Source organism: Symphalangus syndactylus, chromosome 19 (genome assembly GCF_028878055.3).
Source record: "Symphalangus syndactylus isolate Jambi chromosome 19, NHGRI_mSymSyn1-v2.1_pri, whole genome shotgun sequence".
NCBI lineage: Eukaryota > Metazoa > Chordata > Mammalia > Primates > Hylobatidae > Symphalangus > Symphalangus syndactylus.
The window spans coordinates 41,907,452-41,930,792 of record NC_072434.2 but is presented as its reverse complement, the minus strand read 5'-3'; the positions used below and the strand labels follow the sequence as shown (position 1 = coordinate 41,930,792).

General features: G+C 42.6%; 2 protein-coding genes and 1 pseudogene across 10 annotated transcripts in view; 1 reads left to right on the top strand and 2 right to left on the bottom strand.

Annotated features, from left to right (window-relative positions):
- Positions 1-992: 992 nt before the first annotated feature.
- Positions 993-15,426, bottom strand: PRPF38A (pre-mRNA processing factor 38A). 2 transcript variants are annotated; one of them, XR_010114764.1, is made up of 11 exons: positions 14,992-15,322; positions 14,036-14,195; positions 10,833-10,954; positions 8,342-8,427; positions 6,922-7,032; positions 5,551-5,663; positions 4,897-4,923; positions 4,685-4,782; positions 4,158-4,206; positions 2,609-2,811; positions 993-1,453 (listed from the first exon to the last, which is right to left on the bottom strand). XR_010114764.1 is itself a non-coding variant. In XM_055235254.2 (10 exons), the coding sequence occupies exons 1-10, from the start codon at positions 15,119-15,121 to the stop codon at positions 2,769-2,771; spliced, it is 939 nt and encodes a 312-aa protein (XP_055091229.1). In that variant the 5' UTR covers positions 15,122-15,426; the 3' UTR covers positions 1,130-2,768. The 2 variants fall into 2 exon arrangements, 1 of the variants encoding a protein (XP_055091229.1); XM_055235254.2 differs by having other exon boundaries at positions 1,130-2,811; positions 14,992-15,426.
- LOC129459101 (uncharacterized) lies at positions 8,024-8,103 on the bottom strand (annotated as a pseudogene).
- The window catches only part of ORC1 (origin recognition complex subunit 1), a 33,632-nt gene continuing 25,692 nt past the window's right edge, over positions 15,402-23,341 (top strand). For 3 of the 8 annotated variants that reach the window (XM_063613839.1, XM_063613836.1, XM_063613834.1), the window contains exons 1-4: positions 15,485-15,625; positions 17,642-17,741; positions 18,381-18,508; positions 21,963-22,141. In XM_063613839.1, coding sequence (XP_063469909.1) covers positions 17,647-17,741; positions 18,381-18,508; positions 21,963-22,141 — 402 coding nt within the window. In that variant the 5' untranslated portion in view covers positions 15,485-15,625; positions 17,642-17,646. Of the gene's footprint in view, positions 15,626-17,641; positions 17,742-18,380; positions 18,509-21,962; positions 22,142-23,341 lie in introns of all 8 variants that reach the window. The other 5 variants (XM_055235232.2, XM_055235231.2, XM_063613837.1 and 2 more) reach the window with 5 other exon arrangements.

Sequence of the window (23,341 nt, the reverse complement as noted above, 5' to 3'; positions counted from 1 at the left end):
TCCAGACCTCAGGTGATCTGCCCGCCTTGGCCTCCCAAAGTGCTGGGATTACAGGCGTGAGCCACCGTGCCCGGCCAAAAATGCATTATTTCTTTTGCTCCTTGGAACACATCTCCCTTAATTTCTTAGTATTAAAAGGCGATTGTGCCCTATGGCAAAGCTTTTAAGTCAGTGTATTTCAAATTATTGGAAGTAAAATCGATTAAGTGGTTTCATCCAATATTAAAAACTGTTACCAAGTAGGAAATACCAGAATTCACTTTGCATAGTAAGTATTCTTTCCTGAAATTTGTCTCAGTACAGAATACAGATGTGTACAGAAGAGGTAAAATACGTTTTTAAAATGTATGCTGTAGTCAAAAAGTTTAAAATGCTTCATCCATAGGCAAGCATGTGGATGACAGAAAGAGCCTTACAGCAAGGTTTGTCCTCAAGCTCCATCTCCCGTGTAATTTTATCAAAACGGTATCTACAGACATGCAACATATCTTACTCTTACCTCCTTCTTCTAATTAAAGAATAGGGACATTCTCCTTCCTGCTATTGATTGGCTGTACCTCAATTTTGGTCCACATATTACCATACATCTAAACAAGTATGTTTTAACGTTTGTTTAGGGAGGTTTATTTCTGTTACTAAAATTTATTGGGCTTTGTGTGTGGGTTTATTTTTACTTTAAAACGTATTTTAAGGCCGGGCGCGGTGGCTCACGCTTGTAATCCCAGCACTTTGGGAGGCCGAGGCGGGCGGATCACGAGGTCAGGAGATCGAGACCACGGTGAAACCCTGTCTCTACTAAAAATACAAAAAAATTAGCCGGGCGTAGTGGCGGGCGCCTGTAGTCCCAGCTACTCGGAGAGGCTGAGGCAGGAGAATGGCGTGAACCCGGGAGGCGGAGCTTGCAGTGAGCCGAGATTGCGCCACTGCACTCCAGCCTGGGCGACAGAGACTCCGTCTCAAAAAAAAAAAAAAAAATAAATAAATAAAACATATTTTAAGATAAAGTTTTATTTTAAGAGTGTACTGGATGACAGCTTGGTTGGTCCATAGGTCACTTCTGTCTGTGCCAGAAGACATTTCTTTCTACCTAGATCACTTTCATAAAGAAATAACTGCTATGACACTGTAATACATTTACGTACAGATGCTTATATTTAATCTTAAAAGGTAGTCCTATATAGTTGTATTAGAAACCGTAAGAGCTCTTTCAGACCACTTTTATTAACTCAGGTATTATGAAAGGAATCACTGAAGAATATGAAAGCTCAAATAAGATTAAAAAATGCTTTAATACTGCTGAAGTCTTTCAATTCTAGAGCAGGCATAGAATATATAGAATGTTTACCTTATGACCAGATACAGACTCCCAAGAAAAACTGGATCCTGCAGGGCAGCTGGTCTTCACAATTCCTGCTGGGACTACAGTTGCAGGAAGTCATTCCATCACTTTTCTCTTTTTAAGGGAGTTAAGTACAGGTAAAGGAACTCTTCTAGCAAAGATCTTAATAATCTCTTGATTATTGATGTCCGTGGAGGCTTTTTAGTCCTTCCTTTGCTTCTGCATTCTTGACCCTTGGCTTCTTTCACTCATTCTCTCCTAATTCTCCTGTGTTTCTGAATGGGCCATTCCAGTTTTCAATAGGTGACTTCTGTTTCTTCCTGTCACCAGTGTTGGTGTTGCCTATGGTTCTGTTGTGTGCATTTCTGATATATATAAACACTCTGGGAAGTCTTATTGACAGATTCCACAATTACTTACTTAAACATTGTCAATTCTGGCCTAGATAGCTATGTTAAACTCTGGCCCCTATCTCCAACTTTATGGGCTTTTGTTTTTAGCTATACCATAGCTATCTCAAATTAAACTTGTTAAACTGAATGCATCATTTTCATTACTACCACAATCCTCTAATTCTCTGCCCCTCTAAAAGCTGTCTCTTCCTGCTGTATTTTCTGACTTTGTGAATGGCACAACTGTCTAGCAATTTAGGTCAAAACCATGACTAATATTAGATACTTTCCTCTCCATCAAATCTTTTTCAATCCTGTTACCCTACTGCTACTGACTAGGCCTGGATAATGTCAATGCTTATATGATAAAGGCCGGATACCTTAACCAGGATTTCAAGCTTGTGGGCAAGAACAAATGAAACTATGAAAAAATGGGCTGTATAAAGGGTATTAAGTGCCGCTCTCTGTTGAACTGTTTGATGAAACTGGCTTTAATGATCCAGAAGAGGCCTTACAATTGAATGCATTCTGTTCTTTCAAAACTGCTACAAACCAGTTTTCATGTTTATTACCACTTGCTGCTGCTGGAAAAAAGTTAGGAGCTACTATGTTTTACTCCTTTGATCTTTGAATAATAGCAGCAACACAAATCCCAGGATTCTCAAAGCAGTTCCAACCACAACAAACCAAAACTAAACTACAGAGAAATGGGAAACAGGTGTGTCTGGTTTAATAAAAAGGGAAAGGGTCATCCAGTGGCCACATTCTTTCCTTGTCATTCATATCCCCAACCTCCAGATCCTTTCTACTCATAAGTTTGATTACAGTCAAGGTTAGTTGGGTCAAAAACTTATGTAGATTATGATTAAAAAGATACAAAACTCAGCACCTCCTTCATTAAAAATAAACGTTGAAACTTGATAAGAAAAAAACTAAAATATTCTTATAGCTGCCTGGGGGAGATCTTAATCCTTCCACATAGACAGATATCCTCATATCCACAGGAGGTCATGTGGACTAAAACCAAACTGAGTCCATTACTCATTCCCTCTCCGGCTCTTCTTGTGGCTCTTCTTAGACCTGAAATGGCAACACATATAAATAATTATATTAAGAAGCTGGGCAGCCAGGCATGGTGGCTCACGCCTGTAATCCCAGCACTTTGGGAGGCCAAGGTAGGCAGATCACCTGAGGTCAGGAATTCGAGACCAGCCTGGCCAACATGGTGAAACCCTGTCTCTACTAAAAGTACAAAAATTAGCCGAGCATGGTGGTGGGTGCCTGTAATCCCAGCTACTCGGGAGGCTGAGACAGGAGAATTGCTTGAACCCAGGAGGCGGAGGTCGCTGTGAGCCGAGATTGGGCCATTGCACTCCAGCCTCAATGACAGAGTGAGACTCCGTCTCAAAAAAAAAAAAAAAAAAAGGAGTCCTGAGAAAGACCTTGGTATGCTGACATTGATGGGGATGGAGCTGACACTCAATATTCTTTAAACTGGTTGGTATTTTTCTGATTCAGAGCAACACTATTGAGTCAGGCATGACTATCCAAATTTTACCACTGAGGAAATGTTTTACTCCTTTGATCTTTGAATAATAGCAGCAACACTATTGAGTCAGGTGAGTCACTATAGGTCATTTCACCTCTTGGAGGTTAAGAGTGCACCCAACAGGCCGGGCGCGGTGGCTCACGCCTGTAATCCCAGCACTTTGGGAGACCGAGGTGGGCGGATCACAAGGTCAGATTGAGACCATCCTGGCTAAAATGGTGAAACCCCATCTCTACTAAAAATATAAAAAATTAGCCGGGCGTGGTAGTGGGCACCTGTAGTCCTGGCTACTCGAGAGGCTGAGGCAGGAGAATGGCGTGAGCCCAGGAGGTGTAGCTTGCAGTGGGCTGAGATTGCGCCACTGCACTCCAGCCTGGGCGATAGAGCAAGACTCCGTCTCAAAAAAAAAAAAAGAGTGCACCCAACCGTATATGGCACGTGGGGGTTTCTAATGAAATCTTATCAAATGAAAGTGACTTGTCCAAGGTCACTCAATTGTTAAGTTTTAAAACTTGGGACTAAACCCCATGTTTTCTGAGACCAAAGCTCATCCTTTATCCAAAGCTGCAATCCTGTAAAGCAAAACAAAGCAAAACAGGTATCTCGCTTGAACCCGGGAGGCAGAGGCTGCAGTGAGCCAAGTTCACACCATTGCACTCCAGCCTGGGAGACAAGCACGAAACTCAGTTCTCAAAAAAAAAAAAAAAGAAATAAGAAAAAGTTATCTAACCCCAGTAATTCTCAAAGCAATAGACCAATTTTGTCTAGTAATGAAGGAGAATTCCTAACATCCTTCAACAAAACAAGAAAATTTCAGGTCCAATTAGTTGTAATTTGGACTACTTCTGTAAAGTTAAAACAGAGGTCAATTCATTACCTTTCGGGAGACTTTGAGTGGCTCCTGTGTCTGTGACTACGGTGATGACCTGGGGAAGAAAAGGCCATTGTGTAAGATCTTACCCTTCTACTCTTATTAAACTGTCATTCTCACCTCCCCTAATACCTGCCATTGGCTTAATATTCTTTTGGCCTATGCAGGGGACACCTCTTAGTGGAAGCAACTCTGAATTAGTGGAGGAAGAGGGACCAAAGAAAGTAGTAATGAGACCAGTTCAAATACATATACATTCAAGGGCTTTATGGCTAATTTCACAAACATCATATTGGGTTTTCACTATTATGTTAGATCTTATTCCTATAATTTTAGATGAAAAAACTGAAGCAAACCTTATCAGCAAAGCTTATAAGTGACAGTCAAACTGTGAACCTTAATTTTCAAATTCTATGTCCATTTCCTTTTCTGTTAGGCAGTACAGTCAGGCACTCCTGTACTGCAGGAGGCTAACTACTCCTTTTACATTTCTTTGTTAAGACAACCTGTGGCAAAAGGCCCACATGCTTTACCTGGGGACTTGGAACGGGATCTGTGCCGCCGATCTCGGGACCTGCTGCGGTGACGTCTTGGACTCTTGCTCCGATGCCTTTCTCGGCGAGGGGAGGGGCTGTAGAAAAGACTGGTCAGACTACCACATCTAGTTAGCAATATACGTACAACACCAATACCACCACACCCTCCCCAAAGCCCTAAAATTCATCACAAATGACTGAAGGCCTACCTTCTCCTTTTGGGAGATCGACTCCGCCTATAAAGAGGAGAGGAAGAAGAAAGCCTAGGTTGGTGCACTGGATGTTGTAGATTGCAAAAACGGCCCCAATCTTATCCTTCACGCTTCTCTGTATCACCCTTCTCTGTGTCTATGTCTTTTGTCATGTAACTCTAGCACCCTCCCATTCTAACTTTAGGACTGGCCACATGACTTGCTTTGGCTAATGGGATATTTGCAAATGTGATAAAAGCAGATACTGGAAAAACATTTGCATGACCGGGTTTGTTTGCTCTTGAGTTCTGCCACTACCATGAGAATATGCCCAACTTAGCCTGCTGGAGGATGACACAGAGAAGAGAAATTTCCCGTCATCCAAGCTAAGGCAATTCCATACCAGCCAGTAGACAGCCGACAACAGAACAGGTACTTAAAAAACTGCCTATCCAAGCTCTGCTTAAATCATTGACTGCAGACTTGTGAAAGGAACAAATGGTTATTGTTGTCTGCCAATGAGGTTTTATAGGTGGTGGTTTTGCAGCAACAGATAACTAATACATTGGGCAAACATTCTCCATAGACTGGCATTTTTCCTTCTCTAAAATTCAAACTTCTAGGTTACAGTGCTCAAAATCTCCTGGGAAAAGGCCAATGACTAGGCTTTACCTTCTGGGAGACCGGCTCCTACTCCTTCTGTAGCGCAGTGTGGGAGAGCGACGGGGCTTGTCCAAGTCTCGGTAGCTTCTCCGGCGGTGATCAGGTGATGGCACTCTTTCCAACTGGAAACAAGATGACTGGGTCATTGAAAGGCACAGGCTTATAAAGAGCCATCTAGGAACACTAATTATACTTCATGCCCCATCTTGTCCTAAAGTCCATCTCCATGTGACTTTAAAGCACAGTAACCTGACTACAAAGAGGGAGGCACTTACCCTATTAACTAACAAAACTTATTATGAGCTATATAAGACAGCCAAAATGACTCATAGGAGAGGGAACAGAAACAGACCTGTGTGTGTGTATGTGTGTATGTTTAGTTTATCTGCAGCCTGGGCAACATGCTGAAATCCCATCTCTACAAAAAAAGTACACAAATTAGCCAGGTATGCTGGCACACACCTGTAGTTCCAGCTACTTGGGAGGCTGAGGTGGGAGGATTGCTTGAGCCTGGGAGGCTGAGAATGCAGTGAGCCACTGCACCTCAGCCTGGGCAACAGAGCAAGACCCTATCTCAAAAAAAAAAGTCTGACTGCTTCCTGAAACAACTGGGCAGCTTGGTTGTTTTCAACTTTTCAGCACTGTAACTAGTACCGAAAGAACATGACTATGCGGTTGACATTTTCCCCCTCCTAAACAAGGCTTATTCCTTAGGATAGGTGCAATTATGAAAGTGTTACTTCTTTCCAAGTATTTAATAGCTGCCACCATTTATTAGGCAATTATAATGTGCCAATACTCTGCTAAGGGCTTTAAGTTTATAATCTTATTTAATACTTTAAACAGTCTTGGGGAAAAAGTATCATTAACCTCACTTTACATAGGAGAAAACTAAATTTAAGTAATTTGCGTTAAGATTATACCACTAGTATATGGCAGAGCTGAGGTGCTTTTAATAAAGAAATATTGTTTTTGGTTAGAGTTAAAAAACATTTTTTTTTTTTTGAGATGGAGTCTCACTTTTGCCCAGGCTGGAGTGCAGTGGTGCAATCTTGGCTCACTGCAACCTCCACCTCCCAGGTTCAAGCAATTCTCCTGCCTCAGCCTCCTGGATAGCTAGGATTACAGGCACCCGCCACGACGCCAGCTAATTTTTGTACTTTTAGTAGAGAAGATGTTTCACCACCATGTTGGCCAGGCTGGTCTTGAACTCCTGACCTCTGGTCATCCACTCACCTTGGCCTCCCAAAGTGCTATGATTACAGGCGTGAGCGACCACGCCTGGTGAATAGAGTTAAAAATTAAAGTCTAAAAACAAAAAACCATTCCCATTTTCTATTACTCCCTCCCCTACAACCATAAAAGTCTCAGGTGCCTGACCTTCTCATCCTCCTCTTCTTCCTCTTCACTGGACTCCACATCATCCATGTCCTCTTCCAGAGCACTAACTCGAGGCTCCAGTTGCTCAGCCTCCTCTAATACATAGCGTTTCTACAGAGAACATAATGAGAGTTAGGGGTTGTTGCCATTTCCCCTGTTTCTTGAAACCTCAACACTGGGCTTCAGGGTTCCAAGGAGCAACAGCTGAGGCAATTTCATTTCAAAGACAGTTCAAGATTTTCCTAACAAGTTTAATAGACCTGAAATCTATAAAGTTCTCCTATAAACATAAATACAAACCTCAAGAGAACATCTTCATTTTCTATTGGCTCTATTCCCTGTATCTTACACTCTAAAGTCATGGGAGTATCATTTCAGTATAGGTATAGCCTAGAACCAAAAGTAAGGGCTTCACACACAGAGAAAATTCAAGGGCTAGTAAGTTCATGGCTGGTAATTCCACTAGAAGAGGCCTAGCCCTAGAGTAGCACCAAATCTCCAGTAGACCCAGGATCTCAGGAGCTGCTGATATTCATGCATTTTGAACTGGATCCATTTTAATCGGGGATATGGCTTAGCAATGTTTGAGTGGCTAAGGATCAGGAAGGCAAAGCTGATTTCAAAAATGCCAAATGGCTAAATGTAGTGGCATGTACCCATGGTCCCAGCTCCTTGGGAGACTGAGGTGGGAAGATCCCTTGAGCCCAGGAGTTTTAAGACCAGCCTGGGCAACATAGCAAGACATTGTCTTGCTATAAGAATTGGGCCCTCAAAGTAGGTTTTCAAATTTATAATCTCATTCTTTCCACTACATGCCCTACAGTGCCAACATGGAACAGGAGAGCTGTATCACACTCATTTCCTGAAAAGATGCCTCATGGATGATCGTTTATCACTAGGAAAGGGAAGCAGGATGGTAAAGGCAAGTTTAAGGGATTAAGGGCTCAGTCTCCCACTCCTGGCCCTATTTTTATCTGTTTTATGTCCTGGCTTTTTACATGAAGATTAGTTTGAAGAAAACTGTTCATGGAGTTAAAAAATCCCTACCTACTCTAGCTATAATACCCTTGATGTAACATCCTTAATAAATTTCTTTTTTCATTGTAGATGGGTAATGTGCTGACGTTGTAACAAGGTTTGAGGGAGGCACAACTCACACATGCACGTGAACTACAAAAGGATGGAGAAAAACAAAGTTTCCTTGTTTTAAACTATTCACTTTTAAAGCCCTACCCTTCAAATATTTTATCTATTTTCCTCTCACTCCCAATCCACTATCTTTCTCCCAGACAGGAAGACTATTCATTAAGAGGACCCATAAGACCCACAGGCTTCAGTGTTTAAGCTGTGTGTATGTGTTTGCCTGCCTGCCTGTCTAGGAAGAGAAGGGTGACTCTGGTAAGAGACTTTTATTTCTTACCTGTAGTCGGGGCAGAATGATATCACAGACTCTCTCACTGTGCAATAGTTCATCAATAAACTCATCAACATGCATCAATTCAAACTCTGCAAGAAAAAGTCATTAGGGCAAACAACCTGGAAATAATAGATTTAGACGCCAAAAAGTAAAAGAAGTGTTAAGACCTCATATCGGGACATCTATGTGCTAGGCCTCTTTAGAAGAGATTAAGGGATGAATGAAGATGTCCCAATTAGCAGGAGACAAACACAAAAGCAAGCACAAACAGTCCTGAATTATGTAGGGGTGATCTTGAAGACATCATATAACTCAAATATAATTTCTCATCTGAACCTGCAATGTTTCTGAATTTAGAACATGTATCTTATATGGCACATGGAGTGATAGCTTTTGAGAACTGGCTAGGAGTGGTGGCTCACGCCTGTAATCCCAGCACTTTGGGAGGCCAAGGCAGGCAGATCACTTGAGGTTAGGAGTTCAAGACAGGCATGGCCAACAGGGCGAAACCCCATCTCAAAAATACAAAAATTAGCTGGGCATGGTGGTGGGCACATGTAATCCCAGCTACTCAAGAGGCTGAGGCAGGAGAATCATTTGAACCTGGGAGGCAGAGGTTGCAGTGACCTGAGACCACACCACTGCACTCCAGCCTGGGCAACAGAGCGCGACTCCGTCTCAAAAAAAAAAAAAAAAAATTATATATATATATATAAGAATTGTTATATATAAAAATTATATATAATTATGTATATTTATATATAAATATAATTATGTATGTATATAAATTATATATAATTATATATTTGTATATATTTGTATATATAATTACATACTTGTATATATAATACATTTATATATAATTATATATATTTGCATATAAATTATATTATTTATATAATTAAATTATATATAATTTATATATAATTACATATATAATTTATATACACATATAATTGCACATGTATATATTTATATATAAATCATATATAATTATATATGTATATGTATATGTATACATGTATACATATACATATATATGTACATATAATTATATATAACTATATATGTATATATAATTATATATGCATATATTTATATATAAATTATATGTGTATATGTGTGTGTATATACATATACATATATACACATATATATACATATATGTATACACATACATATATATAGCTTTTGAGAACTTCCATGGTAAACATTACCTTACTTCTGGGGTTCTCAATCATGGGCAATTTTGCACATGCCCATCCCCCTACTTAGAAGGAGGTGTTACTTCCATCTAGTGGGTAGAGGCTAGAGATACTGCTGCTCATTCTATGATGCACATGTCAATCCTCACACAAAAATTGTATTACCTAAAATGTCAATAGGTTCAGAAATTCTTAGTTTTACGTAATAAAATAATAAATAACTCCATCATGGCCATGACCATGTCCATCTTGTTCACCATGGTATTTACACCACATAGCACAGTATGTGACATGTCAATGGCACTTAATATGTATTTATTCAATGAATGAATTAATAAGTTTAAAGTATAATACCAAATTCTATTTTTTTTAAGATGGAGTCTTGTTCTGTCGCCCAGGCTGGAATACAGTGGCGTGATCTCGGCTCACTGCAACCTCCGCCTCCCAGTTCAAGGGATTCTCCTGCCTCAGCCTCCTGAGTAGCTGGGATTACAGGTGTGCAACTCCACACCCTGCTAATTTCTGTAGTTTTAGTAAAGACAGGGTTTCACCATATTGACGAGGCTGGTCTCAAACTCCTGACCTCAAGTGATCTGCCCACCTTGGCCTCCCAAAGTGCTGGGATTAGAGGTGTGAGACACCATGCTTGGCCCCAAATTCTTAACCTTCTACTGTTTAATGATACATGTGGGGGAAAGGTAAATGTTCCTATCTTCTGTTATGACACCAAGTGAGAAAAGGTTTTGACTGCATTACTTGGAATCCCTTCTTAACACATTAAGTAATCTCTTCGTAGAAGGTATGGAGCTGCCTCTCTTGGATATACTTATTTTTCAGTGGGATTCCTGTATAAAAATGAGTAGTCTTATATGCTGCAGTGTGAATTACAGTGCTAGAGGAGAGGACAGTAGAAAGAACTGTGAAGATGTAAAATGTGGAAAACTAATTTTGTCTGAGAGGGCTGGGGAAGGTTTTTATGGAGAAGCCATTCTGCAGCTAGATCTTTTGGGATGGAGCACATGTAAAGGGGGCATATGATGCAAGGCAGGGATTAACATAAGATGCACTTGGAAAGGGAGGCAGACAGAGGCAGGCTGGGTAAGGCCAACACGAAGCTAGTAGTCAGACTGAAAACTCCCATGAGGGACAAGGGAAAACCTTCATAGAGACAGTAACAATGTAGATGAAGAGCAGCATTCACATTGTCTATGACAATGCAAAGGTAGAAGTATTAGTGAAATAAAAACTGGCTTAAAAATGACAGTCAGGAAACTTAGCACCATACTCACCCCCATTTCGGTTCTGGCTCTTGATTTTTCGATAGTCATTGTACAAAGGCTCCAAGTACTTGTAGCAATCAATTGCAGTGCCTGTCAGCCTCATGTAAAGTGCCCCCAGCATGCGGACATACCTGATAGACAGATGACAGTGAAACAACAGGCCATTCTAGAAGTTCCTGAGTTTTACAACTAGCTTTTCTCATGACAGTAGTGGATAAACATGTTTTTCTCTTTGGCAGGTAAGAAAGCTGCAATTGTGGAGGTAGAATGCAGCAGAAGAAAGACAGCTAAAATATGGAGACCTGGGTTCAAGTTCCCATGCTACCATTTATGGCTGTGGGAACATCACACATATTGATCAACTTTCAAATATATCATCAGTAAAACTAGAATAAAACCTATTTATCTCACAGGATTACTCTAAGAATAAAAGAAATACTGAATTTTATTTTATTTAAGGCAGAGTCTTGCTCTGTAGCCCAGGCTGCAGTGCAGTGGCACGATCTTGGCTCACTGCAACCTCGGCCTCCTGAGATCAAGCAATTCTCCTGCCTCAGCCTCTGAGTAGCGAGGATTACAGGCGCCCGCCACCACGCCCAGCTAATTTTTGTATTTTTATTTATTTATTTATTTCTTGAGACAGAATCTTGCTCTGTTGCCCAGGCTGGAGTGCAGTGGCACGATCTCAACTCACTGCAGCCTCCACCTCCTGGGTTCAAGTGATTCTCCTGTCTCAGCCTTCCCAAGTAGCTGGGATTACAGGCATGTGCCACCATACCCAGCCTAATTTTTGTATTTTTAAAAAAGTAGGGGCCGGTTTTGCCATGTTGGCCAGGCTAGTCTCAAACTCCTGACCTCAGGTGATCTGCCTGCCTTGGCCTCCCAAAGTGCTGGGATTACAGGTGTTAGCCACCATGGCTGGCCTATTTTTGTATTTTTAGTAGAGACGGGGTTTCCCCATGTTGGCCAGGCTGGTCTCAAACTCCTGACCTCAAGAGATCCACCTGCCTTGGCCTCCCAAAGTGCTGGGATTACAGGTGTGAGACACCACACCTGGCCAGATATTGAATTTTAAAACAGAAAGTAGCCGGGCGCGGTGGCTCACGCTTGTAATCCCAGCACTTTGGGAGGCCGAGGCGGGCGGATCACGAGGTCAGGAGATCAAGACCATCCTGGCTAACGTGGTGAAACCCCGTCTCTACTAAAAATACAAAAAAATTAGCCGGGCGTGGTGGCGGGCGCCTGTAGTCCCAGCCACTCGGAGAGGCTGAGGCAGGAGAATGGCGTGAACCCGGGAGGCGCAGCTTGCAGTGAGCCGAGATCGCGCCACTGCACTCCAGCCTGGGCGACAGAGCGAGACTCCGTCTCAAAAAAAAAAAAAATAAAAAAATAAAAAAAAAAAAAATAAAAAATAAAAATAAAACAGAAAGTAGAAGATATATTTAATAACAATACAGGAACAAGTACACATAAACATGACTGCTGGTTTTGGAAAAAAGTAATCTGGGTTCAAATTCTGACTCCATAATTTACTAATTCTGTGACACTATTGGTCAAATCATGTGTTTTCTCAATCCTTGTAAGATGGAGATAATTATACCTAATTTATGGCTTGGTATATAAACAAGAAATGCATTTAAAGTGCTAAGTACAGCACAGAGCACACAGTAAGTGCCTAACAAAAGTTAGGTATTTTCTAGCTGTTAATGCTTTATAAGAGTCGTTCCAGCCAGGGGCGGTGGCTCACACACCTGTAATCCCAGCACTTTGGGAGGCTGAGGTGGGTGGATCACGAGGTCAGGAGATCGAGACCATCCTGGCTAATGCGGTGAAACGCCGTCTCTAGTAAAAACACAGAAAATTAGCCGGGCGTAGTGGTGGGCGCCTGTAGTCCCAGCTACTCGGGAGGCTGAGGCAGGAGAATGGCATGAACCTGGGAGGCGGAGCTTACAGTGAGCCGAGACTGCGCCACTGCACTCCAGCCTGGGCAACAGAGAGAGACTCCGTCTCAAACAAACAAACAAAAAGAGTCATTCCTCTTCCCTTTTTCCTATATCCAACTACTTAAATTTCCTCTTGGGTAACTAGGAGGCTTTTGAAACTCATAGTTTCTTTGTACGAGAAGCAGAATACTGTAGCAAAGAATATGAACTCTGAAGCCAGATTTGCCACTTACTAGCTGTTTGAACTTGGGCAAAATTACTTAATCTCTGTGCCTCAGTTTCCTCTCCTGTAGAATAGGGATTAAAAGTTTAGAAGGTTGTTGTGAAAGTGAAATGAATTATTATATGCAAAGCCCTTAGAGCATGGCACATAAGAAGCTATTATGTCTGTCTCCTACACTTGCCTGTGATTTCCTTGAGAATGGGTAATACGGTAATGAAAAGCTGACATTTTCTAGGTGTTTATCATGCAGCAAGTGCTGTGTTCAGAGATCTGCATGCATTACCTTCTTTCACTCTTATATTATAGTCACCATTTTACAGATAAGCAAAGTTTAGAAAATTAAGTAACCTCTCCAATGTCACAGTTAATGGGCAACAGAAATCTGGATGTGAACCCAGATCTTACACCTCTTAACCACCTTTTGTTGTTTGATTTTCACCCCTGAGCGTCCAGTGCCTACCAACATATCAGGCACTCACTTTTGCTTAATATATATTCAGTGAATTTGTGAAATCCTTTTTCAGGGAAAAATTACCAAAACTGAGAAAGTAAAGTAGAAGATTAATACAATCAGAACAGATAAAATACAAACTTGGCAGGGTGTGGTGGCTCATGCCTGTAATCCCAGCACTCTGGGAGGCCCGGGGGGAGGGGATCATCTGAAGTCTGGAGTTCAAGACCAGCCTGGCTAACATAGTGAAACCCCATCTCAACTAAAAATACAAAAATCAGCCAGGCGTGATGGCACATGCCTGTAATCCCATCTACTCAGGAGGCTGAGACAGGAGAATCACTTGAACCCAGGAAATGGAGGTTGCAGCGAGCCGAGATCACACCACTGCACTCCAGCCTGGGCAACACAGAGAGACTCTGTTTCCAAAACAAAAAACAAACAAAAAAAATACAAACTGAAGGGCTCAAAAGCAAAAATCTGGAGTGGAACTCTGCAGAAATGAGATACATTGTGTACACCCCTCTTAACCAAAGCCCAATTCTGAACCGCCAAAATTAAACCTCTTATATTAGCTAGTGAACATTGCACTCACTTGAAATCTTCATTTTTGATAAACTCTACAATGATATCCTTCTCGGGTTGAATCTGAAGCATCTTCAAGGTTAAACACAGAAAGGGTGTTGGTTTTATGTTGCCACCATAGACGCCACCCACAAACCTTAACTCCATGGCTTTATCGACTACAAGTTCAGCTAAAAAACAAAAACAATAGAGTGACATATTAGGGCTAAGCTCTTCCTAGTTGGAGTGGAGTTAGTTCAAGCTTTGGTTCTCCAAAATATACATCAACAGTGTAATATTAGGAGAACGAATGTGTATTAATAACAGTTAACGACAACAGCTAATACACATTGAGAATGGATAATAAAATAGGTACCCTGCTAAGCTTTCCATATTATCTCACTTAACCTTTTTTAACAAGTCATGAAGAAAGTTCTAGCAACGTTCTTCCAGGTAAGGAAAATGAGGGCTAAGAAAGGTAAAGTGACTTGCTCAAGGTCCACAGATTGTCACAGGACATGGATTTAAAGCCAGAATTCAAATCGGAAGATTACCTGGAAGACTTCTCTGAATCACTGATATTTATAAATACTGGAACCGGCCCAGATCTAAGGATAGTAAGATCATGAATTTGGTTTCTGGCATATTAACGTTAGGTCCTTAAAGACCTTCAACAGATTGTGTCAAAGTGTTATATCCGGATCCCTGAGCTTAACACTGTTGCAACCCAATCTGCTATCATTAAATACGGAATAACTCACAACACCCAACTGAAACACCCTTCAGAATATGACCTTATCAGATTCATCTGTGTCTCTAATACTCAACACAAGACGAGGCACTTAGCAGGCACTCAAATTTTTCTGAATGATCGACATACTCCGCTCTAGTACCACCCCCAGAGGCCAGTCGCTAGTCCTACCGGCGCTCGGTCAGGAGAAATGGGCCACAAGGGGGCTGAGAGGCGCTCCGCGCGCTTCCACTTACCCGTAAGGCCAAAGCACTCCTCTTTCCAGTACTTGGACTCATAGATTCGCGTTCGAATGATCTTCTCCACCAAATATTGAGGGTTGGTGCCGTGGATGCTGTGCGCATCCTTCACTGTACGGTTAGCCATTTTAGAATGCCTTCAATTCTATTTCAGTTGGCTCCTTTAATGCATCACATCCAGGTTCAGAAAAAGCACCTAGAGGAATGGAGAAAGGTGGAAGAAGTTTCACTAAACGGCTTAGGCGACCATCTCGAAACCGGAAACACCGCAGTGTAAAGAGCTTCCGCGCCCCGCGTCGCCGATCAAATCAATGATGGCGGCTGCACGTTAGCGGATATACGTCATGCGCCCCTCTTAGGTGTACGGAGTGGGCGGGGCGAGCTAGTTGGTGTCGCAACGAAGGGACGGTCTGGGGGCGGGGCCACGCCGCTTGGCGCGAAATTTTCTATTCTCCTTCCACCTTCCTTCCATTTCTAGCGAGACACACGCTTTGGTCCTGGCGTTCGGCCCGTAGCTGTAGAAGGAACCCTGCTGGTGCAGGTTAGAGGCGCCGCATCCCCCGCAGCTCTCGAAGCGGAGGCGGTAGGAAACGGAGGGCTTGCGGCTAGCCGGAGGAAGCTTTGGAGCCGGGTGAGTGTGGCGTCCCGCGGGCTGCCAGGGACTCGGGGGAGGGCGCATCCCAACCTCTGAAACTGAGGATGTTCTCTGTAGACTCAGTCATTGATTCTTTCAGCTGACATGTACCAAGCGCCTGTTCAGTGCCAGGCACTATTCTGAACTGTTAAGAGCGTTCCTGTGTTCCACATTCCGATTCCTAAAAGGCTTCCCGCGCTGCAGGGAACTGAGTTTGCAGGGGGGGAAGGCGGAAGTCAACAGCCGAGACGCAGGAGCGTTCCTGCCCTCCGCACCCTGAGGCTCAGTGATGACTTTCCCTCCATTTGCATTTGTAAAGCACTCTACTTATTTCGTCCTTTGAGCTATAGTGTAGGAATCACTACTGGGAAGGCGGAGCAGAGGTTATTACCCTATTTTACGGACGTAGCAAATTGCGCCCAAAGAGGGACGTGTCTTAGGTCGCTTTTCGTGACTGAGCAGTCTGGGCTCCTACCCAGATCTTTTTTTCAGATGAGCTCCTAACCGCTGGGCTGTCATTCACCTTTTCAGAAGAGAAGTCTGGTGGCCCCCTTTCTACTTCTCTTGTCTAACCCTGGAATTGAAGAGTCTTCTGCTGTGACAGTTGGAAAAAGCATTCTTATCCTGGTCTATTTGTGAAACCGCAATGATTAGATACGATTCTAGTTGTCTGTAATACATGAATAATAGTACCCTCTTCTCTGCTGTATTAGGTGGGCTGGAAATGCCAAAGGAGTTTCCAATATGACAGAATGGTTTAAGTCCCTTTGCAACAGTTTTTAACTTTAATGGAGGGCAATATGTGGACTTTAGGAGGTTTGTGAATCTGCCAAAATTGAATGCAAAATTTTGCTTGAATTATATGTTAGTTCCATAATATTCATCAAATGATACTTAATAAATAAAACCACTGTACCTTACAAATAAATGCAAGGGATTAAGGTAGTGGGAAAGTGGATTTACCATTTTGCATTTTTTCACTTAATCTTCCATTATCCTAAAGTAGTGCCTGGCACACGATGCGTACTTAATAAATATTGGTTGAATAAAAGGAAGATTCTATTTTCTCCATTTTGTGGGTAAGCAAATTGAGGCCCAATCCACAATGCTCAGTCAGTGGCTGGGAAGCCTGATTTATTGTAATAAGTACACCAAAAGCAAGCTCTCGGTTACATATTAACATTATCCAGTTTCACACAGTGTGTTGTAAGGTGAAGTAGTTAAGAGCACAGTAATTGCAATCTGGCTTTTCGGGGTTTGAGTTAAGGCTGTGCCATCCTGTATAAGATAGGACAAGTTATCACCTTGAAGTGATAATAACATCTACCTTTCTTTTTTTATTTTGAGACAGAGTTCTGCTCTGTCACCCAGACTAGAGTGCAGTGTTGAGATCTCGGCTCACTGCAACCTCCACCTCCTGGGTTCAAGTGATTCGCCTGCCACCACGCCCACCTACTTTTTGTATTTTTAGTAGAGACGGGGGTTTCACCATGTTGGCCAGGCTAGTCCTGAACTCCTGACCTCAGGTGATCCACTCACCTCAGCCTCTCAAAGTGCTGGGATTACAGGCGTGAGCCACTGCGCCCAGCCTTTGTATTTCTGTTTTATCCTTGTGTGCATTTTATAAGTGTCATGAAGACATTTACAACCCCTGTATCACTGTCTTTTAATTTCACTTTGTTAGATGTTTTACACCTATTGTTCTGCCTTATTCCTAGTATTTCTAAATGTTATAGTTTCATTTCTTAGGAATTGGCCTTTCTGTTTTCCTGGATGAGAAGAGATACGACATAGTACAAGATGGACACAGATGATACTAAATTGCCTGTGTGTAATCTTTGTAGACCATGACTTCAAATAAAATGTTTTCTTAGTCTAAAATGTATGGGAGTGTAGCAGGGGCAGAAAATAAGTCTGACCTCATTTGAAGGCAGGGACTGACTATGTCGTAGAATCCATCAGATAAATACCAAATATTTATCATGGTAACTCAGAGTTTGGACTCTTCCACAGAAGCCATGGCACACTACCCTACAAGGCTGAAGACCAGAAAAACTTATTCATGGGTTGGCAGGCCATTGTTGGATCGAAAACTGCACTACCAAACCTATAGGTGAGTGATGAGGTCCTTTGGTTGTCCTGGAAAAACAGCTTCTCAAGCTAAACAGTCAGCTTGTATCTAGCCTGTTCTAATTACTACAGATTGACGATGAATGAACAGGAGATTAGAACTGATTGTAAGGCGGGTTTTGTTTGATGCAAGAAGATGGTGGGATAAATATAGCAGTTAGTGATGGAGCAAAATTATGGCAGGCTCATAAAATTTTGTATGTAGGATAATGTCATGTCTGTTTAAGGTGAGTTCTATATAACTTTTGATGAAAACGAGATGATAGATGTTTTTACTGTGTCTTTCCCAGCCCTGGAGATCTCTGACAATTTGACATTGTTACTGGGCAGCTTGACAGCCTTGGGAAACATTTGTTGTGGGAAGCATTTGTTGTTCTTTGTCAATAACTGAAAGGAATTAGGGTTCATAATAAGACCTTTGGGTTCATTACTCAGCTAAAACAATTCATTCAACCCATTTTGCCTGTTCTTAAATACAACTGGGAGAATTGGTTTCCCAGTAGGAGAGTTGGTCAGCAGAAAGAAATCAGGATTGGAGAGCGCTCTCCTTTGTGCCCAGGGGATCTGAAGAGCTTGACCCACTTTAAGTTATTTCCTAATGTGCTTCTCTGTTACTTCCTAGAGAAATGTGTGTGAAAACAGAAGGTTGTTCCACCGAGATTCACATCCAGATTGGACAGTTTGTGTTGATTGAAGGGGATGATGATGAAAACCCGTATGTTGCTAAATTGCTTGAGTTGTTCGAAGATGGTGAGTTTGGGACTGGAATAATAAACCGTTCCTTGTCATGAATGATTGGGAGGTGGGGAGATTGTGGATTCTTTTGTGCACAGCAGTGTGCAGGGCACATTGGACTGAGGTGGGATCATGTAAGAACTAGCTGCATCTTCTTCCATCTAGAAAACTTCTTTACTCACCAAAGCAGTATTGAGTAAAATGGAACTGGAAGGCTCAATAATTTAACTTTTTCATTATTTTGGGGAGTAAGCATGGCTTTTAAGGCAGAATTAGGGGGGATGGAGAGAATGGATGAATTTGGGAGGAAGGGAGAAGGAAAAAACAGGTAATTTGCACTATCATAGAGATGTGTCCTTTAGTTTTGGCATGAAGGTTAGTAATATATTTTGCAAGTGCTACTTCATTACAAGTGAAGAGGTAAGTTGGATTTGGAAGGTGTCGCAATTGGGGCTTCAGTCAGGGAAAACAAAAACACTTAAAATATTTTACCCAGAGGAACTTGTGTGTTAGTGTTGGAAAGGCTAGAAGAAAAGGTGACATTTCCCAGAGATGAGTAAGTGCAGGAAGCCACTGCTGCCCCTAGGCTGGAGGAACAAAAGGGAAGGTTGCATCAACCAGAGCCTACAAGCCCACATTGAAAGCCTTAGCTGAGTTGCTGACCTTCTAACCCTCTGCAAAACAAGAGGAGAGCACAGAAATGTGGGAGCAGGGCACAGCTCCACAAGGAGGATTAGGAAGACAGCAATTTGAAACTATCTAAAACTGCCTTGTTCAAGAGACAGAAGAAGGACATGGTCATTAGGTAATCCTGTGGTAGTCTGTAGGCCCAAGAGAAGGAACTGATAGACTGAGTGGATAAAGATGTTTTATATTACTATAGTCCCCCTTATCCGTGGTTTCACCTTCTGTGATTTCAGTTACCTGACGACAACCATAGTCCAAAAATATTAAATGGAAAATTACAGAAAAAAACAAGTCATAAGCTTTAAATTGTGTGCCATTGTGAGTAATGTGGTGAAATCTCACGCTTTCCTACCCGGAATGTGAGTCATCCCTTTGTCCAGTGTATCTGTGCTGTACAGTATGTATGTGTAGGAAAAAGCATAGCATATACAGGGTTAGTGGCAGTATCTGCAGATTCAAGCATCTACTGGTCTTGATGCACACCCTCAGCAGATAAGGGGATAGTACTGCACATAGATAAGGGGGATTTTTGGCATACTTTCTCTTTGACATACTTGGAAGTACGGAGAAAAACCTCATCAAACTAATGTCCAGTAGAGGCAGCACATCAGAATCATGGGCTTCGGTGTATAGATTCTAGAATCCTCTCTTGGTGCTCCACTGGATGGCTTTAGTCTTTCTCTGAAGAAAGCTGAGAAGGGAAGAGATGATGATGATGATGATGGCACTAATGAGTTCTTTCGGTTGGAGCTATTGCTGGTATGGAGTGATACTAATCGTATGCTGTAATAATAAAGCTGAAGATTGCAAGCATTTGCCAGAAGTCATCTCAGTAGTTGATGCTGTAATTCTTTTGTGTGTGTGTGTGTGACAGAATCTTGCTCTGTCGCCCAGACTGGAGTGCAGTGGCACAATCTCAGCTCATGCAGCCTCAACCTCCTGGGTTCAAGCAATTCTCCTGCCTCAGCCTCCCAAGTAGCTGGGATGACAGGCACCTGCCACCATGCCCAGCTAATTTTCTTTCCTTTTTTATTTTTTTTGAGACAGTCTCGCTGTGTCACCCAGTCTAGAGTGCAGTGGCGCCATCTCAGCTCACTGCAAGCTCTGGGTTCAAGCCATTCTCCTGCCGCAGCCTCTGGAGTAGCTGAGACTACAGGCACCCGCCACCATGCCCAGCTAATTTTTTGTATTTTTAGTAGAGATGGGGTTTCACTGTGTTAGCCAGGATGGTCTCGAGCTCCTGACCTCATGATCCGCCCACCTCAGCCTCCCAAAGTGCTGGAATTACAGGCGTGAGCCACCGCACCTGGACAATTTTTTGTATTTTTAGCAGAGATGAGGTCTCACCATGTTGGGCAGGCTGGTCTCCAACTCCTGACCTCAAGTGATCCGCCTGCCTTGGCCTCCCAGAGTACTGTGATTACAGACGTGAGCCACTGCACCCAGCCTGATGCTATAGTTCTTGCTAAGATTTTTGTTTTGCTGCTGTTTGATGCTGTCTTTATAGTCACTGATTTTTATTTGTTCATTGCCTGTGTTTAGAGAAGCTCCTCTCAGAGGCCTTTTTGTCATTCCTTTGCCGGCTGATAGCACCATTAGGAAATGGAGCAATCCCAGAAGAGCGGGTGTGTAGGCTGGAATTAGATTGCTGCAGTTGGTCATGTGACCTTTGACAAACTCTTTAAGGTCCTTGTCACTTGATTTCTTTGCCTGAAAAGGGGGATAGCTGTAGTACCTACCTTGTAGGGTTATTAGAAGGATTAAGGATCGGCTGGGCATGGTGGCTCATGCCTGTAATCCCAGCACTTTGGGAGGCCGAGGCAGGCGGATCACAAGGTCAGGAGATTGAGACCGTCCTGGCTAACACGGTGAAACCCCGTCTCTACTAAAAATACAAAAAAAAATTAGCCAGGCGTGATGGCGGGCGCCTGTAATCCCAGCTACTAGGGAGGCTGAGGCAGGAGAATGGCGTGAACCTGGGAGGCGGAGCTTGCAGTGAGCCGAGATGAAACCACTGCACTCCAGTCCAGGTGACAGAGTGAGACTCCGTCTCAAAAAAAAAAAAAAAAAAAAAAAGATAACACATGTTGGGCCAGGCACGGTGGCTCATGCCTATAATCCCAGCACTTTGAGAGGCCAAGGCGGGCAGATCACTTGAGGTCAAGAGTTTGAGACCAGCCTGGCCAACATGGTGAAACCTCATCTCTACTAAAAATATAAAAATTAGCCAGGCGTGGTGGCACAGGCCTGTGGTCCTAGCTACTTGGGAGGTTGAGCCAGGAGAATCTCCTGAACCAGAGAGGCAGAGGTTGCAGTGTGCCGAGATCACGCCACTGCACTCCAGCCTGGGGGACAGAGCAAGACTCCGTCACGCAAAAAAAAAAATGTCGGCCAGAGGTGGTGGCTCATGCCTGTAATTCCAGCACTTTGGGAGGTCAAGGTAGGCAGATCACATGAGGTCACGAGTTTGAGACCAGCCTGGCCAACATGGTGAGACCTCGTCTCTACTAAAAATACAAAAATTAGCCAGGTAGGATGGCAGGCGCCTGTAATCCCAGCTACTCAGGAGGCTGAGGCAGCAGAATCACTTTAACCCAGGAGGCAGAGGTTGCAGTGAGCCAAGATGGGGCCACTACACTCCAGCCTGGGTGACAGAGACTCTGTCTCAAAAAACAAAACCACACATGTCAAGGGCTAAGCACAGTGTCTGGCACATAGGAATTGCTCAGTAAAGTGTCCTTGAGTTGTCTTAACCTTTCCCTTTCCACCGAATTCTTTCTAGATTCTGATCCTCCTCCTAAGAAACGTGCTCGAGTACAGTGGTTTGTCCGATTCTGTGAAGTCCCTGCCTGTAAACAGCATTTGTTGGGCCGGAAGCCTGGTGCACAGGAAATATTCTGGTATGATTACCCGGCCTGTGACAGCAACATTAATGCAGAGACCATCATTGGCCTTGTTCGGGTAGGTGATGCCACAATCCTTGGTTCTACCTTGAAGCTTATTTCTGTCTGCCTCCTGAACTTCATGACCCCAGAAATATTACCGGCTCTAATACTCCATGGGGAAATAAATGCATTATTTTCTGTCATCTTCTGTGCTTGCCTGTCTGTTTCATCTCAACAGATATTTATTGAGAGCACATATCATGTGTTAGGAGCCTCCTACAAGAAGTGACATTTGGGTTGTGACCTGAGGGATGAGCAGGAATTAGCAGATGTATCTCAGGGGGATGTTATATTTAGCTATGACTGTGGCATGCATAAAGCATTGTGAGGCTGAATATGCTGGCTTAAATGAGGACTGCACCTTGAGTAAATCAGTACAAAGAGTGCTAGTTGCTACAGACAAATTTGTATGACAGGATTTCTTAATAAATCAGGTGCTAATGAGCGGCTGGTTTGCAGGCTGAAGTAAGTCACTGGTTATGAGTTTTTCCTGAAGTGACTTCAGGCTCCCCAACATGGGATTAGGTTGTGATGTGAGGTGTGGTTGTATGCTGATTATGTGGTTCTTTGAGCATTAGGGTAGAGACTCTCATCTGGCATGATTATCTTAATTTATCTTTGAGTTAAATGAGTGAAGGAGAGAAAGCTAAAGGAGTGTGAGGCAGATGCAAAAGTTGAGGCAGCAGGATGAGTATATGCAGAGGCACAGGGCTTGGAGCATCTGGGCAGGAGCACAGTGGTGGAAATAGCAGGACTGTAACAAGACCACTTCAAGGAGTATTGCACACTCTGTAGGTAAAATAAGGCCAGATCTTAGAAGGCATTGAAAAATTAGTTTAAGTAATTTGGTCTTGCTACAGTGGGAGCCATTATTGGCTGTTGAGCAGGGGAGCATGTTTAGATAAGTTTATGGGGAAACTTGGCATAGCTGAACAGAATGGACTGGAAAAGAAAGCAATGGTAGGGTATAAGAATATCAGCTAGGAGGAATCTGTGAAAATAACCCAGGAGTGAGAGGATGCATATTTGAACTAGGGTAATAATAATAGGAATTGAGAGATGAACAATAAACATTTTTAAAATGAAATGAAAGGAATAATTTATTTATTTCATTGATGTCTTTAAAGCCATTAATGATTAAATGAGTAAATACTCAGTAAATATTCATTATTATGTGTTTTTCTAGCAATATGCTATACCATGTCTATGCGTCTTT